This window comes from Falco cherrug, chromosome 1 (assembly GCF_023634085.1).
Source record: "Falco cherrug isolate bFalChe1 chromosome 1, bFalChe1.pri, whole genome shotgun sequence".
NCBI classification, from domain to species: domain Eukaryota; kingdom Metazoa; phylum Chordata; class Aves; order Falconiformes; family Falconidae; genus Falco; species Falco cherrug.
The window spans coordinates 74,304,402-74,327,439 of NC_073697.1; the positions used below are offsets into that span (position 1 = coordinate 74,304,402).

At 38.0% G+C, this 23,038-nt stretch overlaps 1 protein-coding gene across 1 annotated transcript in view; it reads right to left on the reverse strand.

Moving 5' to 3' along the window:
• The window catches only part of GRID2 (glutamate ionotropic receptor delta type subunit 2), a 730,680-nt gene that overhangs the window by 135,960 nt on the left and 571,682 nt on the right, over positions 1-23,038 (reverse strand). The window contains exon 10 of the mRNA XM_027812082.2: positions 6,948-7,145. Within this exon, the coding sequence (XP_027667883.2) occupies positions 6,948-7,145 (198 nt within the window). The remainder of the gene's footprint in view (positions 1-6,947; positions 7,146-23,038) is intronic.

The window sequence follows — 23,038 nt, forward strand, 5'->3', positions numbered from 1 at the left end:
TTTCCAAGGAATCAAAATACTGCAAATACAGATAATAGCTGGAGGAAACCTACTTCTGGTCATTCTCAGCTTGGCTTTCTGAAGCCATCATTGTCATAGTGGCAAAAGGCAGACCTTTTGATTAACATTTCCAATTACAGGAAATTAGTTGCTTGACAGAGCCACCCGATACGCAAAATTTTGATGACATGATGATTGCGACAAAAGGCCACTGCACTGGAGGCACTTGAAATTCTGAAAAACTTCAATTTTAGCTGCGGAGTCTGAAGTGCAGAAGAGCAGATATTTCACACAGTTCCTTTACTATTAACTCCTCTATATCCTCCTGCTAAGCAGTTCTCGATGTCAACCTGTCCTGCAGCTACCTTGGACTTGCTTTGTGCCATTTACATTTTTTATAATTTGAAGAACCCTTTTCAGATGAGAAGAGAATGAACAGCATTCCTTGATCTTATAATTATATTTCACAGCATGTCTGGGTATTAGGTCTCCGGAGACACCAGGTACAACTACAGCAGGTGTTATTTTACTTTTCAGAGGTACAATTAGAACTGCAGTGAAAACAAGAAAGGGTATTTAAAGCAGACACATTATCACCATATTAAAAAGACCAAATAAAAAAAAGACTTTAAATTCTAGATATTTTAATATGAAAAAGAGTGCTTAAAATACTTTAAGCAGCTACTAGTTTGATTTAATCCATTCCTGTTCTGTCTAAAGCAGTATGTGGTCCTTTGGAAGGGGGTGAGGAGAGAACAAAGACTTGAAAGTAGAATGTCAAATTTTATTAACTCTCCCGAATTTCTTTCTTCTTGTCCAAAGAAGGCAGAGATTTCTAGCTCCTTAGAAATGTGATGAGAAATATTAAGTGGGAAGCTATGGCCACTGAAACTGATTAGAATCAAATTTGCAAATCATCTGGGCTCTTTTATGCCATCTGCATAACACTGCAGCCCATGGTACAAACATACCTTTAATCACAGTGCACTTCAGACTTCAGTTTTAATGATGCTACTTCAACTTTATATTAATTGTTCACTGGTTTGAGAAAGTAGCAGAAGATAGCTGGAGGCTTGATGATTTGGACAAAAGCGCATTTGAAAATACTGTTTTGCTTAAAAGCCATGAATTAGAGCTTCAGCTTTAATTTAGGGGTTAGATACTCTAGTGTCTTAAGTGAAGCAGTGTTGATGTGCACAGCTGAAAGCATGTCTTCATGAATTCACTTCATGTCCCTTTCTAACAATTTTTTGTGAGTGATGATTTAACTGTCCTTTGCACATGGGCAACAGTAATCTCAGTCAGTAATCCAAGCAAAAATTTGATTAGAATTGTCCATGGAAACATTCAGGTTGTCTGAGTCTCTATCCTCTGATAATAAAACTTCTAGTCAACCAGTGACTTGAGTGATTCACAGTATCTGCTAATGGTTAAGTCCTAGCTCCAGTGAGCAAGTTGCAAATCAGCCATCATTTGAACTGTTTTCCACAATTATGAATATAAATGTATTTTTAAAATAATTTACAAATTTAAAAGTCCAACGCTCTGTACCAATTGCTGTCAAACAGGAAAATATGGTTATATTTAATGAATAGGGTTGTTTTGGTTTTTTTCCTGAATGTATATCAAAAAGTGAAATTGGAATTCAGGGTTAAAGGAGGACACGTGGAAACACAAAGTCCTAGACTTACCCCCTGCTGTTTAACTTTAGCTGTGTTATTAAGTAGCAGCATGTTACTAAAATACTTCCTTATCACACTAGATTATTGTTATATTTGTAAGATGTTTAAAGATTCTCCACTGAAAAGCAATACATGTAATTAAAAATACTTTTGACAAATAATAGATCACTGTAGGACTGAACAACTAATAGATTTTTTTCTCTGCCTTTTCCCCCCCATTTTTTCAAAGGGAACATTTCTCCATGAAATACATTGAAGGGCACTGCATGAAAAAGCACAGTATGTGGTAGTTGTAGAAATATTGCTTCTATTTTACATCTCTGGGGAGCAGCCTCTCCAAATTTCCCAGCATTATGGTTCAACTCTGGTTGTCAGCCAGCTATGACAGAGGAACAATGTTGCCCTGATGGAAATGTTGCATTTCCTTTGTCATACTGCAGCAGCAACTGTGATATAATTATGTCTTGCAATTAAACAGTGGTAGTAAAGTAAAAAACAGAACGGAGAGAGATAAGTCCTGATTTCTCAGTACTCCTGTGTTAAGCTGTTTAAAAAAAAAAAAAAAGAAAAGTTTACACTGAAATACGACAACTCATATTCTTAACTTACTAAATTGAATCATAAACACCAGTTTACCAGAAAACCGTTTAGCACAAAACCAAGCTTAAGCTTAACAGTTGATCTACTGACGGTGAGTGTCCTTAACTACATATAGATTCTGTCAACTTTTATCAAAATTGGAAAACGCAAAAAAATGAAATGCTTGTCATTAACGTGTCAACTTGGATCCGAGAAGACATCAGCTTGAAGAAGTTAAGGTTCACTTAGAGTTTCTGAAATAGAAAGGCAAATCCATGCAATTATGTCAATATTTAGATATAAAGCTGCCAATCTGAATTATAAACATGTAAAACTCTCCACTCATTAAGTTTTTGCAGTGCCAAAATCAACCAACTATCAGCATCTTGGATATCTAACACATTTCTGATGAATGAAAATGTGACTCCTGAAACTGACTGAAAAAAAACGGCAGAGGGCATTATTTTTCTTTATGTGACCTGCTTAGAAATTTATGTTCCTTAAAAGCAGTTCTCCTGAGGTCATTGTAGAGCAACATTACCAGAATCAGAAAATCCAAACTACATGACCAACTGGATCTGATAGCATTGTTACTGGTGTCACAGAACCAACTCCATCAGCAAAGCCTAGAAATCCCTGAAATGTCCCTATGGTATTGCTTAAGCAAGCACATCTCGTACACACAGGAAGCTATCTGAGATGATTCCTGTGGTTCATGATCAAGAAAAAAGAAAATAAATGAATCTACTTAAAATTGCTCCTGTGAGGCCTTTCATTTTATCCATTTTCAATGTTAAATCAAGTTTGAACAAATGCTGGAAGCAATAAACCATAGCCCTACAAGTTATGCAGTTATTAATATGGACATGCAAAAATTAATTAGAGAGACATTTTTGCTCAAGTTAACACACATACATTCAAATAATTCTCCTTTTACTCGGCTATTATTTTTTCTAGTCACTTTGTCCTTCCTGTGTGCTTTCTTCCTTCTTATGCTACTCCCCTTAGGAAGATGCATTAAAAAAAAAGAGCCTCATAAGTCTTGCAGCTTCTCTTAGAAATGTTTAGGCATGTATTTCGTTTTCCTTTTCTGATGAATCTAAGTGGAATCAGGCAGTTCTCCCTATGTCATTTACTCTGTGATGGCTCCTCATTGGAAAAAAAGTACTAGCAACCGGGGTAGCAAGGTGAAATGTGGGAAATAATGGTTGATGGATATGAATATCACTGAGAAGTCCAGAGCCATGCTGGAAAGCCTACTGTCCTCCCCCAGAAGCAGCATTAACCACATCTCTTGCCTGTCACACAGGCTCATCCCTCTGGTAATGTGGACTTCAGGGCAACTAAAGGAAGTGCTGTGAAAAGACAGATAATTAACCGCAAGAGAAAGATTTGTGGTAAAGCACTGCTCCTCTGAGATGGTTTTAGCCTCTCCACAGAAAGCTGTTCTCTGAACTGATCCTGTTTGCATGCTGAAGCTCTGTGGGATGCGCTAAAGGCTCTGGTCATTTGACAGGAGAGGGACAAGAGCACTGGGTGCTTCTCTCAAAGAGCATTAATCCTCCATAGACCTTCTGGTTCAGGTGCTCAGCAAACAGAAAGCATTGCAAAGCGTGGTTACATTCAGCTTATTTTGACAGGCGGTGGTGTATGGAGCAAGGGGGTACCTAATGTGGGTCTTGACAATCAAAGGAAGGGAGATTTGAATTAGTTTCCAAAGTCAAATTAAAGACCCGTTGCTTTTACTTGCTGATTCCAGCTTCTATTTTAGCAGCCAACAGGGATCTTGTTTTCAAAGCTGGAACAGAGTGAACTTGGCATAGTGTCAAGTCTGTGAGGCCAGCTGTGGACCTAGGTCATGTACTTGGCACTGCAGGGTTTCTGCCCTGCACTGCAGCTCAAGCAGGGCTGCTGCAAATGAGAACAGTCCAGGACTGCCCTCACTGACACCAGGACCTGCATCAGAGCCCGCTGCATGGTGAATCAGGTTAATGCAAACAGTATATGCTGATCTTGAACACAGAAAATATGTGCTTGCTACAGCAACTGCCAATTCATATGGCACATTTTCTGTAGTAGCCACAGACATCCTTTTTAATGAGATGCCCTCTGCAACTATCCAGAAAGAAGGTTGTAGTGAGGTAAGTGTTGTCTCTTCTCCCAAATAACAAGCGCTAGGACAAGAGGAAACGGTCTTGATTTGCACCAGGAAAGGTTTATATTGGATATTAGGAAAAATTTCTTTACTTGAAAGGGTTATCAAGCACTGGAACAGGCTGTCCTGGGAAGTGGTTGACTCACCATCCCTGGAGGTACTTAAAGGACATGGTTTAATGGTGGACTTGGCAGTGCTAGGTTAATGGCTGGACTTGATGATCTTAAAGGTCTTTTCCCACCTAAATGATTCTGTGATTCTATTTGCTCAAAAAGAGAAGGGAGCTATTTTCCATTACCCTTGAGTAGGACTTATCTTTCACTAAATACATGGTTTCCGACTCATTTCTGGCTCATGCACTAACAGGCAAAAAGCACTCCCTCTGTTCCTGGATTTCCTCCACATCTTGGTCAGACTATCGTGTAAGATGTGGTTGGGAAAACAAGGAAACACTGTGTTTTAAACAGGTTAGACATTTAATTTAAAATTATTCTCTGCTCCTCTGCTTCCTCTTACAAAGTTGCTAAGCAGATAGATATCTGAGTTCTGGGAGCAGAACACAGTTCACAGTAAATAAGAAATCAGCCTTTCAAGAACAGCTTGTACTTGGTAAGGGGTAGATATGCGCTGGCTGCTTGCCCAGAGGTTCTCTTTTGCCTTAAGAGAGACAAAGAATGGGAGAGAAGGACACAGTGAACCTTTACTACTAATTATGTAAGGGGTAAGGAAGATAAAAAAATTATACACTGCCATAGCATTGGGAAAACATACTTTCTGAATTCCGAATGCAGCTGTGTTAACACTTCACGCTTTCTAACTGTACAGGAAGATTTCATATTCATTAAGACTCATTTACAGCAAAATTGAGGCAGACTGGTAAATCTGTTCCACTCATGACATCTATTTACAGTTCAAGATGGTTACCATCTTAAGTGTAGTATTAGAATTATATGAGTCCCTGCCTACTAAGGGGACAAGGACACTATACATATTTTTCAGTGAACCATTTGATTTATTTCAGTTGTTATGAGTTCTGCCTTATGAATCATTCATTCCAAATAAATAAAAGATGTTCCAGGCCCTCTTCCATCTCCAGAGCCATCTAGGACTAAGACCCCTTCAGCTCGTGTTATGCAGTGGCCAGCTGAGTCCTTTGCTGAGTACTGTAGAGAGCAGGGTATAATATAACATCAGATTTAAGGAGCAGAAATAATGGTAAAAATAAATCAGTAGGCCATTGTGGTGCTACATCTCATACTAGACAAGGGACTTTTAGTTGTTAAAGTTTAGAAGATGGAGGAAAATATACTTTTTTAAGTGACTGCAGCTTACCATCTATGATCACAACATTCTATCTTCCAGCTACATAAAGGCATAGGGAGACGGCAGAGGAGGTTTATCTCTACCATGTAGATGTAGGAACCATGCCAGGAGTATGGCACGTGTGGCTGTTTTGCAGTCCAACAGACTTCCTGATACTCAGGAAGGCAGAAAAGGTTAAACCTATCTCTAATTTTTTTTCTCACAAGGATTGGGTTTTTTGGAACTTTTTTCCTTTTATTTTTTTTCCCCTTTACTGCAAGACTTGTTTTTCAGCATTTTTCTAAATTTTAGCTGAAGTATTTAATGATTAGGTCCTGTATCTGACCACATTAGTCCTTATTCTTTGCTGAGAATATCAATTAAACAACACCTGCAGATTTGGAAAAGCACTTCCATAAGCAACCAGTAAGTTATATGCGTGAATATGTACTGCAGTTATTTAAGGAAAAACAACAAGTGTAGGTCTCTATAGCTGTAAAATCTGCCTCTACAGGTTAACTAAGAACAAATAAAATATGTATGTTCATGGCACAAATGAGACATCAGCAGAATAGAGTCTGCATAGCCCTTTCTCGCAAGATGATAAGATGCTAATGGGGGAATATAATGGCACAATTATTTGGTTTAATTTATTTATGATACAATATTGAACACAATGTAAAATTAAGTAGACTAAATGGTTTATTAATTACAGAATACAGAATATACTACTCTTGATTCGTATGTCTACATAATGGGTTATTATGTATCAATAAAACATTTCCTGTTGATTATATACTTCATGTATTCATCACACCAACATTTTTCTAAGTGCTATATATTATTTATGTAATATATCACTAATTACTGCAATACCAATTTTTCCTCTTTCAAACAGCCTCTTCAACTCATTTGTGTCAGGTCTTGCCAAATTAATTAGGATGCTGTGCATCCCATTATTTGACTATATTCAGATTTCATACTGCTGTACTTTCGTTGGAAAAAAGAGATTGCCCGGCTGCTTGAAGAGTTGCCAGCAAGTACTATTTCCAGCTTTTTCTTTAATGCCCAATGCACCTGGGCATACTACAAATGCTGGCGACGGGCAATGAACAAAGTGCTATCAATGACTCATGAAAAAAAGGTTACTGGCTGATGCGAACATAATATACCACATATTATTTAGCTCTGTCACATGACCTTATTTAATATGTTATTAATAACCTTACCTTAAATACGAGTTCTCCTATCAGTCCGTTCCATGACCCATCATCCTGAGGACTCCCATACTTGTGATCGGGTGCAACATAAATTTCGTATTTAAAGCCGAGGTAAGTAGCTAAGGCTTCCAACACGTCTATTGAGAAACCTTGATACTTCTTCGGTTTTCCCAGAACATTTTCAGACACCATGACAAAGGGCTCTTCCTAAGTAGAAAACAAAGGAGTCAACTGTTAGTAAAGCAATTACATGTCACATTTGAGTGCTGTTTTACTGAAAAGTAAAGGAGGAACTATTTAAATCCTACAAGACTTTGGCAGTGGTGCCTCCTGCATTCTGCAAAATAGTATTTTATTATCTGTTTCCTTCAACTGAGAAATTTTATTCTCTATTATGTATTTCAGAAGCAAACCTCCTATTGTAACACTGCAACTGAAATGCTTTTTGGTGATGCCTTCTGACCGCACTTATGCCTGGCAGAGCAGACACACACTACATGTCTGTCCATAAATATGGAGGATTCTACAGTGCTGCCAGTTTCCACTGACTGGGAAAACACGGAATCTCACAAACACAGCTACTAATTCACACTGTCAGGAATGAAAAACATGGCAAGATAGGCCATACTGCAGAAACATGCATTTCTCTTGTCCTTCTATTATAATCTGAATATAAACTAGTTAATTTTAAATACTTCTATCCAAAAAGTATGCATTTGGTTAGTTTAAGAAGAATCAATGATGGGACTTAAGTCTGTCCATAAGAACAACTGGTGAATATTCATCAAAAAGATGACCATAAGAGGATAGAAGTAGATACTGAAAGTTGGAATTGGTTGATACGATTTCCAAACTATGCTTTGCTTTTCCTTTTTCCCAAGATCTGTAACTGTTTTCTCTATTTTTAAATGAATATTTCTAATAACATTGCAGAAAGAAATGATTTTTTGGCTAACTTTAATTTCTTTCCCCCCTTCCTTCTTTTTCTTTATGTTGAGTATTTGATTTCTAGAAATTCTCCTTGATATCTTTGAAAATGAAACACAAAAAGAGATCATATTTCTAAGCACAAAAAATATGTATTTGCCATAGATGGATCTCAATTCTGTTTGTTCTTTATTTTTTCTGAGAACACCTGTCTGATCTACCTAAGTAGATCAAAAGTATCAAATTTCCCCAAAAAGCATGAGGGCACTGTAACACTGTTGGGTTTGTTTTTTTCTTTATTTGTGGTTTGGGTTTTTTTTTTTGTTTTTTTTTTTTTTAGTATGCTACATTTCCTCTTTTTTAATTCTTTACATGATGCTGAAATTTAGTATGAGTTTATCAGGAACGTCTATTCTGATGTGCAAAGTTACTTCTGGTTTGTCATGGCTTGGCCATAATGTGTACATGAAACCACTTCCTGACCACTTGCTCCCAGTCTGTACAAGCATACAGAAGAATACAGAATTGATTTTCTGTAGTAGTTGTAGCCCAAAGTTTGGTTGTATTTGCAGTGGCATTTTTTTGGAGTGTTTAAATGATTTTTTTTTTTTTTAAATTATTCTACTACTTATCTCTGTTTGAATCTGAAGCCAAAGTACTTTTCACATATTTTTCACTAATAATTCACTAAATATTTTTGGTTTCTATGTCACAGTGTATGAACAGGTATCACTGCATTGCAGGCCGGATGTTCTCGGAATAAGAAAGCATCATTTGTAAATGCTTGAGTTAACATTCACAAAGATAGCTATATGCTGAGGATGCTGCCAAAGAAACAAGGATGCAACCAGACTGCACTGGCAGGGTGTTCTTTTCTGACTACAAGAAATCCAGAAAAAAACCCCACCCCCCCAAAACTAAAACAAATCCCAAACCCAACCAAAGAACCCCCTCCCCCCAGAAAATAAAAAAGCAGAAGAGTTGACTGTCTCAAGTTACTATTTCTCAGTTGTCAGATAAAATTTCTTTTTTCCAAATTATCCAAGATCAGCCAAATGGAATAAAAATGGAGGACAGCAAGTGCAAGTGAATTTTTAAAGTAATTTTCCAGTGCCTGGGTTCCAAGACCATTGAAGGAGTTGAGACTAAGTTGATGAAAGCCTTTCCTAAATGAAAACAGAGTGAATTCAGCTTTGTTGATGACTTGGATGAGAGATTCCCTACATACAGACTCAAAACTACTGGAAAAAAAATGTTCCTTAAAAAAGTAAAAAATGTAGTTTATCAATTGAAGCACATTATGCAAAACATTCTAAAGATTTGTGTGTACAAAAGATGTTTTAGAAGTTGATAATTTTCATATTAGAAAGGATTTATTCTTATCACTTCTAAGTTATTACAAAATAGTTGTTCATAAACTGAATCTTTATTCAGTTAGTTAAAAAGGAATTGCTAATTGTATTGATTTAAAACAGTTTAAAATGCAGTTTATCATGACTAATTTCAGTCTTCTATTAAGCTAGGTAATATTGTTCGCTGTTGAGAGATTTATAAAAAAATCCAATGTCCAATGTGCTACATATTTAATGAAATATGAATAGTTAAATAGCTTTATGCAAAGCAACTAACACTTCCCAATTTCTGTTGACGCCTGGAGCAGCAAAATATTTAATCATATTCTAAACAAAGCAAAACAAATCTATTACTATGTTTTTTGTGATTGTTTGAATTTCTCAGAAGTCATTGAAAGAGGACAAAAACATTTGTCATGATTTTTTTCCCTCCATAAATTCTGCAGGCTGAAACTATGCCAACTGTCCTTGGAGGACTGGGAGGGTATTATGGGAGCTCCTATGGAAAGACATATACATCCTTACAATATGTACATTAAAATGATTGTCTCCAATCCTTGGGAAAGCAGATCTTGTAGAAAAAAAATACACAAACCAAAACCAGCCAATACATTTCTCACCTACTGAACAGAAAAATAATAAGAACAAAAAATAAGCTTGTAGAAAGCAGGTGTCAAAAAATGACAAGTTAATTGATGAGTCTGGAAGTGGTAAAATGTACCTGGATGATGAAGCTGCTATTCAACCCCAATAAATTCAAGAAAATCCTGATATACTTTCTCTCCAAAGCAAGTGGTAATTCTAACTATCTGAGCTGGTCTTTCTCAGAGAAGCCATACAATCACCATCCTTGGAGATCCTCAGAACTCACCTGGACACTGTCCTGAACAACCTGCTCTAACAACCCTGCTGAAGGACATTCAAGGGTCCCTTCAAACCTAAATTGTTCCAGGATACAGTGAAGCAATCCAAGGAAGGCCACTGTTCCTGCTTCTCCTTTTCTTCCACTTTTGGAGGCACCTCTCTAGGGGACTGATGAGCTTTTGTGGGGCAAGAGCAGACTCCACAGCCTGTAAAGTCAGGGAAGTCTGCAAAAGCAAAGAAGTCATAACATACATGACTGAGGAGGGGGGGGGGGGGGGGGGGGGGGGAAAGGAAATTAACGGATTGCTCTCCCGTAACAAATCTTGGTTTTGCAAGACAGATGATTTGCCTCACTGGGCCCCATAGCCATCAGATACATTTAGAGTATGGCTTTGCATCCAACCTCAATGGATATCCTTTAAGAGAGGAGCCACTTTCTTTCTACTTTACCCCCAGTGTGACTCCTTGCCAACTGAACGCAGGGCTATGAAGCCCACAATAAAGGCCTCTGCTCAAAATTGCTCCACAGTTACCACTGTCTGGTTTCTTTTCAGGATCTAAGCTATGCTGCTCGGATACAGAGGAGGATGGGTTTAAGACTCGATGTGGATCCAAAGGATTTTACAGAGTGTTGTGGATTAACCCTGGGAGACAGCTAAGTACCACACAGACAACACTACCTGCAGCAAAATGAAAGTCAGCAGCAAACAGGTAAAGTTTATATTGGATGAAGCTGTGCATATTTCTTTTTACAACTGTAAGAATGCAAAGTCTGGTTCCAGAGATGATTACCCTCTGAGCAAGAGAAGCTGCAAAATGCTATCAGACTATCACATCTTAGGAAGGCTAAAAGCCAACCCAAGATTAAGGCAACAAGGCATAAAAAAACGAAAGTGTTGGAAAGATGGAGTGATAGTACAAGTACGTTGTACAAGAAGCTCACAAAACCACTTGTCTCCATTAATTTACCTATTACCATTGGGTTTATAATTATTTTAAGGAAGAAGCTACACATAAAGCTTGACATAGGTTAACAACATGCTACACATTAAGACTGATATAATTTAACATCATCTACCAGAGCAGCTAGCTACCTTCTACATGCAATAGGTCTGCTGATGCTTGGTTCCTTTATTGAAGTAATTCTACTATACAGCCATCACAAATCTACTCAACTTTTGTCAGATAAGTTGACCTAATTGCCAGGGGTCCAGACAAGCGCTGAAGTAAAACTGTACAAGCAGAAATGAGAGAAGTACGTGCCCTTTATTGTATCCGGGAATGGTTAAGCAGCTCAGGCATCTTACCCAAACCTATTCTCAGATGTTCAACTCAATATTATTTGAGCACATTTAAATGAATTAGGGTTTACCACTGGAATACTTGGTTGAGTAAAAAGAGTTATCACCGTTTTCCACATCCAGAACTGAAATGCACAGATGGAATGACTTGTAGAGCTGAGAAATGAATCCAAATGTGGTGGGTCAGGGATAATCACCTTAACCATAGAATGTTTTCCCTCTATCTTATTTTAATGCTTTAACCAAATGTACTTATCTATCTATCTATCCATCTGTGTTGTGATGAACCATGAAAGTAAAAGCAGGAAAACCAATAGTGGAAGGCAAGCAGTAAAAGAGAACAAAGCAAGGTGGGATCCAAAACTGAGATGTCTAGACCCAGGGAAAGAAAAGTCTTCCTCTTGAAAGAACTGCCTGACAGGGTAAAACTGCAAGTGGACAGAGATGGTAATGTGCCCTGGTCCAGGAAGAACTGCTAGCAGGGCAATATAGGCACAAAAAGGATGGTCACACATTCAAAACCCAGCTCTTAACCTCCACCCTGAATTTTACACAGTGGGAAGCAGGGTACAGAGAATTTATTTTGTATTATTTTAAACATATCAGTGGAAATCAGACATTGAAAGTACAGAGCTTGAAACAGTCTAGATTCAAGATTAGTAGAAAGAAATGCTGCCCTTCATTGCTTTTTCCAACAAGATAAAGGGCTAACAGTTCTGCCTATTCAGGACTTAGGCCCTGGTGCACATAAAACTGAAATAACACAAGGCTCTGAAAGTACTTCAAAAGTCCAATATTACAAATAAAAAATATAGTTTTTATCTACTCTGATTAAATTCTCAGACATGTGACAATAATTTGGACATAATAGTCTGGAGTAATGTTTTTATATCCTTTACTAGACCACCTAATAAATTAAAAATAAGAAAGAAGAGAAAAGCTTTTGGCCAGGGAAGACCTTCATATTTGAAAACAGAAGCAGCAATACTTGAGCTAAAGAGCAGAAAAGAACAATCATTCTGAGTTTAACTTGGTTATGTTAATTAATCAGACAATCAAAGAGAAACATTGGTTTGTAACTGTGCTACAGAGGTGGGTGATAAAGTCAAGTGATAAATTCAGGCCTTAGAGGAGGCAGGGAGGGAGAGCAAGAGAACAATTGCTTGTGAAGCATTCAGAGACAACTTTATATAGGGAAAAAGTATATCCCTGAACCCAGAGTCTCTATTCAGGATGATTTTTAGCAGCCAGTAGAATAGTGACTTTAAATTCCAAGTTTTAATAGTCATCTTTTATTTCTTCAATGAAAATCAGGTTTTAGAAGATTTGGTATTTTTGTATAGATTCCTTCTTTTTGGACAAATTACAGAAAACTCTCTTGAAAAAACAGAAAAAACGTCATTCAAATCTTCAAGACAGCACTCTAAATACATGACAGCAAGAAAAAGTTGCATTTGGTGGCCTGTTTACAATGAAGTGGTGGTCTCAGCCCAGCTGTTAATGATTTTACATGCACACCACATCATCACAAGATCAATGAATGGGCAGCAAGGCAGATTTTCTCTGTAATTACAAGGGTGGATTCTGTGGCTTTAAGTACTGAGACTTATTTCAGGATAGAAGCTATATGGAGGCATGATACACTGCTCTGCTGCACTCATGTAAAGAATCTTGCTTGCTTTAAAGTTAAAAATGTTAAAAATAATTCTAGAACAAACTTTATAAAAAAGTAAAACAGTATGTTTGGGACTATTCTGCTCAGCTGAATCCTCTTTTCCTAATAGTATAGGCAGAAAAAACTTCCTACCCAGGAGGCTATACAGAAATTATTAAGTGAACAATAAGTACAAGTAGCTTGTGGGATCAGAGAAATTGATCACTGCTGGGATTTTACAGCACATGTTAGAGCTTGACTCTAAAACTGCAGATGGATGGCCTTCCATGCTTCAAGTATGTTTGGAAGAGAGTTTTGAAATTAGGTAATTATATGGTGTTTAGAATTCATAAAGCATGTGAAAATGACCTCTGTGTCTACTCATCAGAAATTTCTGAACACACTGGAATATAATACCTTAATAGTGACACTCTATTCGTTAAATGGGACTGTATTAATTAAATCTTCCCTTCTTCTCTACTGAAATTAGAAAGAGAGAGGATGAAACAGAAGTTGGAAATAAAGCTCAGTTGTGGGCAAGTCTGTCAATCTGTGCTCAGCCCTGACTCTAGAAACAGCGGAGAGACACATTAAATGATTCACATAGCCCAGGCAGAGCCTCAGCTATCACATGAAGTAAATATTCACTGTGACACTTTAAAACTCCCATTACCTGCAAATACTAAGAAACTGCTCCCAAACCTGACATTCACTGATTACCAGATCTCGCAACTCCCTCCCAATGACTGCTGGATGACCAAGCACAGCCATTATAACCAACAAGAAGCACTAAGTTTCACAAGCCACAACCAAAACATTTTCAAGCAGAGGATGCTATTGTATTGTTGCTAGGTATAATTACTTCTTTCTTGACTCATAAAATAATTAACCCCCCACTTTTATATGTTAGCTATTTTGCATTTCTTTCCCCAAAAGATTTCGGTGAAATATGCATCCCCAAATACTTAATTTCCTCAAGTGCTTTATTGACCACTGTTTTGGCTAGGAACAGCACAGCAGCTTGTTACTTTTAATTGAACTGCAACGTACATTACTTCATGTTAGAATCAATGACCAAAATTTATTTGAAATGTTTCATTCTCTCATTACAGAAATTCTCCCACTAGCAATGGTTATGGAAGTTGCTGCAAAACGTAACACAATCCCCACTCCTTAATAACACTAAAACAAAGGTGCAGGTTTCAAACCTACAAAATCTTAGATAATTAAGGTATTATAGTCATTATATACAATATATCTAATTGTGCCAACAGGCTGTATAACAGCATTGGTATCAAACCCCACTGGTCTCAGATCCTGTGCTTTTCAAGCAGACTGATTAGAAAGTCAGTTGTACTAACAGAAAAGTTGCCTTGTCTGCAGCAAGAAGCTAGTTCATGTCTAGAAAAGGTGAATACAATGTAAAGGGAAGGTGATTTTACAGTTGGCCTTTGTTTACCACTATCTTTATGCATCTGTTTAGTCTCTTTTTTTTTTAATGACAGTTTTATTGTCATCTTCAAGAAGACATGAGTTTGACCTTTCAGTTACAGTACTTTCAACAATATTTTTTTCTGCTGAATGAAACGGTGGCTTATGGATTTCTTATGTTATTTAGTTGAGTGCTATTTAAAAGAAACAAAGAAAAAATGTTATCCCCCCTCCTCAGTACCTCCCATTAGTCTGCAACAGGATTAAGGCTTTCAAAGCGATGTATGGCAATGGTGTACTAGGACCCAGCCAAGCTTTGTATATTGATTTTAATTCACAATAACTTAATGCACCTGATATAAGTATAATGGCTCAGAAAGAGCTATGATAGGAATATGGATTGAGAGTGGAATTGACTGGAGTGTTTTAGAGTATGTCTAAACAGCACAATGTTAGCTTTAACATAGCTAGCTCAGGTACTGGAATTAGAAAAAGCGTAGTATGGGTATATTAACCTGCTGGGAGCTGCATTATACCTCTTCCAGCAGCCATGTAAGAGCTTCTATTCATATAACAAATTCACATAATACTTCATGACATTGCGCTGTCGTGCAATTCACCTCCTTTTCTACCTTGCATAGTATGGAGGGATATTACAATCAGAGTAAGAACAACTTTCTGTTTAAAAGCCAAGTTTCCTGTGTGCTCTGGGAACTACCTGAATGCAAATATGCCCACAGAGCAGCTGGGTAAGGGTCAGTGAGAAGTTCAGAGCTAAGGAGCCTTGAGAGGTAGCCCTTGACATACAGATGAGTTAGGTTGGTCCTCCCGGGTTTGGCGTTGCACCTACCTTGCTGTCAAACTGTGGCCCTAGCCAGGTCCCAAAACATTTCAATTCCTTGATATTAATCTCATCTAGTATATAGCACCTGCTACTTCAGAAAAATGGGTTGGGAAAATTAATTGAAAACAAAAGGGGCTGGCTTTCCCAGCAGGCTCTGAGATTAAAGCTTGTAAAACAAATGATCGCAGTAAGCATATGCAGTGTGAATAACCATAAGGTTTATGACCTACCTGTTTTAATACAAGCTAGGTAGCTCCAAGGGACATAAAACAACTATTAAAAGTAACCTATTCCCTGTCAGTGGCAATCTCAATTTAGCAGTTCTATAGGTGTGCAGGGGGAAAAGAAATTGAAAGAAAGGCTCTGCTGCTATCAAGGGATATTACCTTCTGTTATAGACTCATAGAAATGTTTGGAAAAGACCCTTTAAGATCGTCCAGTCCAACCATTAACCTAACACTGCCAAGTCCACCACTAAACCATGTCCTTAAACACCACATCTACAAGTCTTTTAAATGCCTCCAGGGGTGGTGAGTCAACCACTTTCCTTGGCAGCCTGTTCCAATGCTTGACAACTCTTTCAAATGAAGACATTTTTCCTAATATCCAATCTAAACCTCCCCTGGTGCAACTTGAGGCCATTTCCTATTCTGCTGTCGCTTGCTATTTGGGAGAAGAGATCCACCCCCACCTGCCTACAGCCTCCTTTCAGGTAGTTGTAGAGAGCAATAAGGTCCCCCCTGAGTCTCCTTTTTCTCCAAGCTAAACAACCCCAGTTCCCTCAACAACTTCGCATAAGACTTGTGCTCTAGACCTTTCATGAGCTTTGTTGCCCTTCTCTGGACACGCTCCAGCACCTCAAAGTCTTTCTTGCAGTGAGGGGCCCAAAACGGAACACAGTATTCAAGGTGTGGCCTCACCATTGCTGAGTACAGGGTCGCTCCCTTGGTCCTGCTGGCCACACTGTTTCTGACACAAGCCAGGCTGCTGTTGGCCTCCTTGGCCAGCTGGGCACACTGCTGGCTCATGTTCATCTGGCCACCAGGCAGCACCCCCAGGGCCTTTCCCACCAGGCAGCTTTCCAGCCAGTCTCCCCAAGCCTGTAGCGTTGTGTGGGGTGGTTGAGAACCAAGTGCAGGACCTGGCACGGAGCCTTGTTGAACTTCATACAGCTGGCCTCGGCCCATCGATGCAGCCTGTCCAGACCCCTCTGCAGAGCCTGCCTGCCCTCCAGCAGATCAACACTCCCCTGCAACTTGGTGTCTGCTGCAAACTTACTGAGGGTGTGCTCGATCCCCTCATCCAGATCATTGATAAAGACATTAAACAGAACTGGAGTCAGTACTGAGCCCTGGGGAACACCACTTGCGACCAGCTGCCAGCTGGATGTAACTCCATTTACTACCACTTGTTGGACTCAGCCGTCCAGCCAGCTTTTTACCCAGTGCAGAGTACACCCGTCCAAGCCATGAGCAGCCAGTTTCTCCAGGAGAATGCTGTGGGAGATGGTGTCAAAGGTATTACTGAGGTCTAGATAGACAACATCCACAGCCTTTTCCTCATCCACTAGACGGGTCATCTTGTCATAGAAGGAGATCAGGTTTGTTAAGCATGTTGTTATAATGTTTGCAGGCAGAGGAAAATGGAATTTTCAGACAGAATGCCTCCTTGGGGGAGAAGCAAGGCAGGTGACTGAGGGCAAAAGGCAAAAGGCACTTCAGGAACCTTATTTTCTTCCATCTTTGTTTATGGGTCATCATTCTTAGTCTCCAAGAAAGAAAAGCAGAAATTCCACTTCTTTCTGCTTCATTGCTTTAATACTGGCACTTTCCCTGCAATGATAAACTTTTTAGCAGAACCTGTTGTAATCACACAGGGTGTAATGGTTTGAAACTAAAAGAGGGTAGATTTATACTAGATATAAAGAAGAAATTTTTCACTATGAGGGTGGTGAAATGCTGAAACAAGTTGCCCAGAGAGGTGGTAGATGACCCATCTGTGGCGACATTGGACGGGGCTCTAAACAACCTGATCTAGTTGAAGATGTCCCTGCTCATAGCAGGTGGGGTTGGACTAGATGACCTTTAAAGGTCCCTTCCAACCCAAAGTATTCTATGATTTTATGTTTCTATTCTATATTAAAGATTAAGTTTTCTCATTAGGCACCCAAGTATATTAAGTACATTGATGTGCATGAACCGATGGCATGCTGTCTGCATGTGTGGAAGGGAGAGGTAGTGTTGAAATATGGCCAATATAATGGCAGACATAAGGATACAGAGGTCTGGAAGGGATCAGCATCCCAGCTGACTAGCACAGTGTAGAAAGTTTTGGTTTAATTCAGCTTATGGCACTAATATGTATTCTGGAAGTTTGTGCCTGTGCAGTAAGCTAGGACTGTACAGGCAGTTTCAGGAGGCACAACTAAGGAGCAACTTTTATGCTGAAATGCTGAATGGGAGCGCAAGCTAGAAAAATAGTAGGTGCTATTTGCTATTCAGGGTAAGAGGGAGAAAGACACATATGAAGGCTTCTCTTGAATGTTCATAACGATTATAACTGCCACATAATGCAACTATTACCGACTTTCAGCCTTCATGTTTCTATCTGCCTGACAGCATAAGCTAAAAAGTAGGGAACTTCAGGGAAAAGGTGCCTCATTGTGGAATCCCCAGCACTGTCTCCTTGCTATCTAACAATACCTGGCTCAGCTGAAGTATAAATGTCTTTCCTTATTTTCTAAAATGAAAGGCTTAGCACTGCAATAAAAGTGCCTGGTTTTTATAATTAAATTGTTTCTAACTGGTACTTTCACAAGAGGAAATTTTTACTTAAGAAGCAATATAAAATGCATTATATAGAGTCTGGGCATAAAAATACTATTGCATTTCTTGCATACCCTATATTTAAAAATACCCAAATTACAAATAATTCTAACTAAATTTTCTGATCAGAGTCAGGTCAATATAAACTGCTCCTGCAACCCCCTCTCCTTCATTTCTAATTCTCTATACTTGTTACTATGTTCTTTTATTCCAATAATTCCAACCTGTTTTATTTTATTTGCCTAGAAATAGATATGGTTTCATGGAAATGCAAGCTTGAAAGAATCTCTAAAACCTTATTTCTTTCCTCTGACTCAGGATAAATCTACCTAAACTAAGCAAGATAAACATGAACCTACTCTTCCTGGACAGACCTCTGACAAAGCAGAGTCCACAGCCTTCTTAAAACAGAATGATTAAGTATTCTAAGCATTAGAAAGTGTAATAGGAGCTCTGAGAACTACACTTACCTTGTGATGGGAAACATTTCCTGCAACTATTAATAGTCTGTTTATCCTTAAAATCGTTGACAAAACTTGACCATCCAAAACACAATTAAGTTCCGTTTTTTATTTTAAAGATATGAAAATAATTTTTAGGAGAGTAAAAGGCTATTCAAATTGTCAGCACACATCCCAATCCATTTAAAAAAATCCTCCTTACATTAGGAATGAGCAAACTATTCCTAAAAGCTGTAAAAGTGAATAGTTGGGGTTTTTTAATGTAAGAACTTCAGTTTCAATAACTGCTTGTCCAGAATCATGCCCTGAAATCTGAATTCAAGTTTCCAAATTGGAAAATTTGCTCCATGAAAAGATATTCCAATACCAACTGACTTTTCCATATGTGACAGCCAGTCTTATCATGCATATCTCACACAGAATGACACGTTTTATGTCATCAAGCAGGGTAACTATGAAGAATAGTAAATAGTAAGCCTAATCCTGTCATGCATCATTGCTTCTGATGACTTAATTCTTTTACCAATGAAATGAACACCTCTACCACTGTTGCTATAATTTACCACCATTTCACTCAACATTTTTCTTGATGTGTTTGTCTATAAAAGATCCATTCTTTCCAACTTTCCTTCAGATTTTGTCCTGGTTTCGGCTAGGATAGAATTAATTTTCTTCCTAGTGGCTAGTACAGTGCTGTGTTTTGGATTCAGTATGAAAATAATGTTGATAACACACTGATGTTTTAGTTGTTGCTAAGCAGTGCTTACTTTAAGCCAAGGACTTTTCAGTTTCCCAAGCTCTGCAATTGAGCAGATGCACAAGAAACCAGGAGGAAGCATAGCCAGGACAGCTGACCCGAACTATCCAAAGGGATATTCCATACCATAGAACATTATACTCGTTATATAAACTGTGAGGTGTTGGCCAGGGGCTGCTGATTGCTGCTCAGGGACTGGCTGGGCATCGGTCAGTGGATGGTGAGCAATTGTATTGTGCATCACTTGTTTTTTATTCCTCTCTCTCCCTCTCCTCTTCATTACAATTATTATTGCTGCTGTTATTATTATTATTATTCCTAGTTTATTTCAATTATTAAACTGTTCTTATCTCAACCCATGGGTTTTACTTTTTCCTGATTCTCCTTCCCATCTCACCAGGGGCATGGGGAGGAGGGGGAAGTGCACGAGCAGCTGCATGGTACTTAGTGCCTGGCTGGCGTTACACCACAACAAAGATGGGTATGGGCAGCCAAAAGGAAGAGAAATCAAGACACAGGGATTCGTTGCTGCCTAGGAAATTTTGAATTCTTTACAACTACCATGGAATATACTAAAATTTCAAGGCTTTCTGAAATATTTTAACTACTGCACACATAGTATATACTATATACATTACTGAGTTATAGTATACAGATTTTATGACAGACTCCAGATAGAATAAACTATGTCACTCAAGTTTTCTGCCATCCAAAGAAGGTAAGTTATCAGAGAGGGATTCATCCCTTACAGGTAAAAGAGTAAAATATGTTTGCTCAAAACTCAAATACTACAACTGATGAGGATAGTCAAGTAATATTTCTTAACCTTACCAACTCCTAAGGCATTTCTGCTGACATAGGAAATTCACTATGGTGTACTACAGTCCAATATACTAATCATGTTGAGACACAGAGCAATATATAATTTAATACAATACATGCTTTAACTAAAAGTATTCTTTTCAAAGATTGTAGACACTGGTGCATAGAAAGTGCAGCCTGGCAGAATGAAGAAGGATTCACAAAAGTGCACACCATTCAATTGTGAAAATGGGAAAAAGGATCAGAACTACATGGGAAAAGTGAGCATGAAAAAAATGGGAGAAAATGGAAGAGGCAATATCTATGGGATTATTCTGATTGTACACTATTATAAAATATTTGTTGAGTATTTCCTGAGGTATCCCACACATAATCTTTGCAGCAGTTGATATTTATTTTACAATCATTCACTGATGTTTCTGTCCTGCCATTTTTTTATCCTTCATCACTTCTGACCATTTGTTCCTCGGCATATGGTCTTATTTCATCTCTCTCATGCCTTTTCTTTTTCCTATCAGTCTGAAAGCTACTCCAGCTTCTTGGAAAGGACACTTTTTACTTTGTTTAAACCAGTGTTGGAAGTCAAACCCCAAAGACAGTTTCAGCTTTTAAAACCAGAACTTAGCTTTGTATCTTACTTTTGATCTTTTCTCTGAGTGGTAAATTCAACAGAAAAAGGGAATGAAGATCCAGACCTCCTGCCAGCTCATGTCCCTAAAGATATCATCTGCTTTCAGGTTTGGTTTTTTTTCCTAATCTGGGAAACAAATGCTCATGCAGTTAATGCCAACCATTGAGAATTAAACTAGTCCACTAGGATAATTTTTTTCTCTGGTGTAAGTGATCTTTTACTTTATCTACTCTTGCCTACCCTTTTGCCAGCCCTCTCACTACACCGTGTCCCACAGTGCCCACCTGGAGCCAAGGGTCACTAAACTGTCTCTGGTCCCTCTAGCTCTATGCAAGTAATCTAGGTAATAACACTCAAGAAATAGTGCATAGGGTTGTATGGCAAAGCATAATTCAGTATGGGTTGTTATTATTTTTCTTTCCTTCATCCTGCCTGCATTTTCAGAACCATCCAGATATGAAAATACATGCCTCCTGCTTGGGAGCTGTATTGAATTTTCATGTAAAGTCACAAATATATTTTGCACCATAAGGAAGTTACATCTTATGCACTTTCAGAAAAGGCTCTGTACTTTTCAATCACGGTGTTAATTCTTTAAAATGGGGAATTTCAAACTTTTTCTTTTCAAACAACAGGGTTTTTTTTTTTAGAAACATAGTTTTGTGAATACCTGCTGGCCTATTCATTGTCAAACAGGCCAAATCTCATTCCATTTCTGATGGCTTAACATGTATATGAATAATTCATTAATTGCCACTGCTACTAAAATGCTATTATGAGAATATCTGCTGTATTCTAGCTCCCTTTCAGTAAAAGTGAGAAGCTGAAAAAGGGGAGAACAAACTGAAATAGCCAAAATGGATATCTAGCTAAATTTGTGCTTGGACAATTGTTCGTTCAAGACACTCTGAATTTGTTTGGACTTACTATGCTGACCTTTGACTGAGCTGTATTTCAGAAATTCAGAATACATTTCACAAATTCACGAGCAAGTCACTTGAACTGAAAAGTAACTTGTCAAACACAAAGTTCAAACTTCAGCTGCATGAGGGGAAGCAGTCCAAGACAGAGACATTTAAATAAGACAAAATAAATCTTTTTTGTGTAGAAAGTGTGGTACTAATCCAAGTTAGATTAAAACGTTGAATCACATGTACATGGGCATGACTATAGATCCCCTCAGAACGAACCACAAAGAATTATTTCTTATTCCTATTTATGCAAAGGATACAATTTGCATTAACTTCAGAGGAGCCAGGGTTCCCTGCCAAATGAAACCAGAGATGTACAATTTGGGGACACACTGTATTTTGTCATATTCGCAAAGAGATTTTGTTTTAGATCTGCAGATATGCATCCCATAATTATTAAATTTATCTAGGGAAAGGAATTAGTAGATGGATGCAGATGATGGGAATCATTCAGCACTCTCTTTTTGAAGGACTGTTTTGGGGAAATTAGTTGCAATCATTTATCATTTTCAGACTGTAGAATGTTTCAGTTCATAATAAGGATAATGCAGTATAACCCAGGTATTGCAATTCACTATCCTCTCATGTCCTACTGCAAGTTTTAGAACAAGTCCTTTTCAACCTGAAGGCATAACAAAATGAAATTGGAAGATAGAAAGACACAAGAGATTCAAAACATTAACAGAACAAATTAACAAATTAACTTTAACTTCTCAAATCTCAATGAAAAAGAAACCTATTAATAAAGTTCAGTAGCAATATTATTTAATTTTAACATAAACCACCTTGTCTCCCCAGATCAAGACCATACTGTTTGAAAGTGGCAGAATTAATAACTAATCATTCATAGTCAATAATGGATTTGTTATTTTTGACAGAAATTAATTGACTTAATTTAAGAACTCTGAAGAAAGATGGAAAAAGATGTATGATAAATATCATCACTAAAGTAAAGTTGATGGGTGAAATCCCTCCTGCACTCACATCAAAGGGAAGAATCACACATTTTCATCACACAGGTTAAAAATAAATCTCCAGTTTTGTCCTAGCCGCCAGCAGATACAAAACCAGATGAACACTGCAATTCCACAAATTGCTATGGCCCTGATTTACCTGAAAGAGTTCTGTTGGTTTGTTCAAACTAGAACTCGAAATTTTTCTTCTATTTCACAAAATTAATAGCCTTAACAGCAAATTTCCTTTGATAATAGCTGTGAAATGAACAGGGCTTAATGAAATTCCAGTCATTGTCTTTGCTGA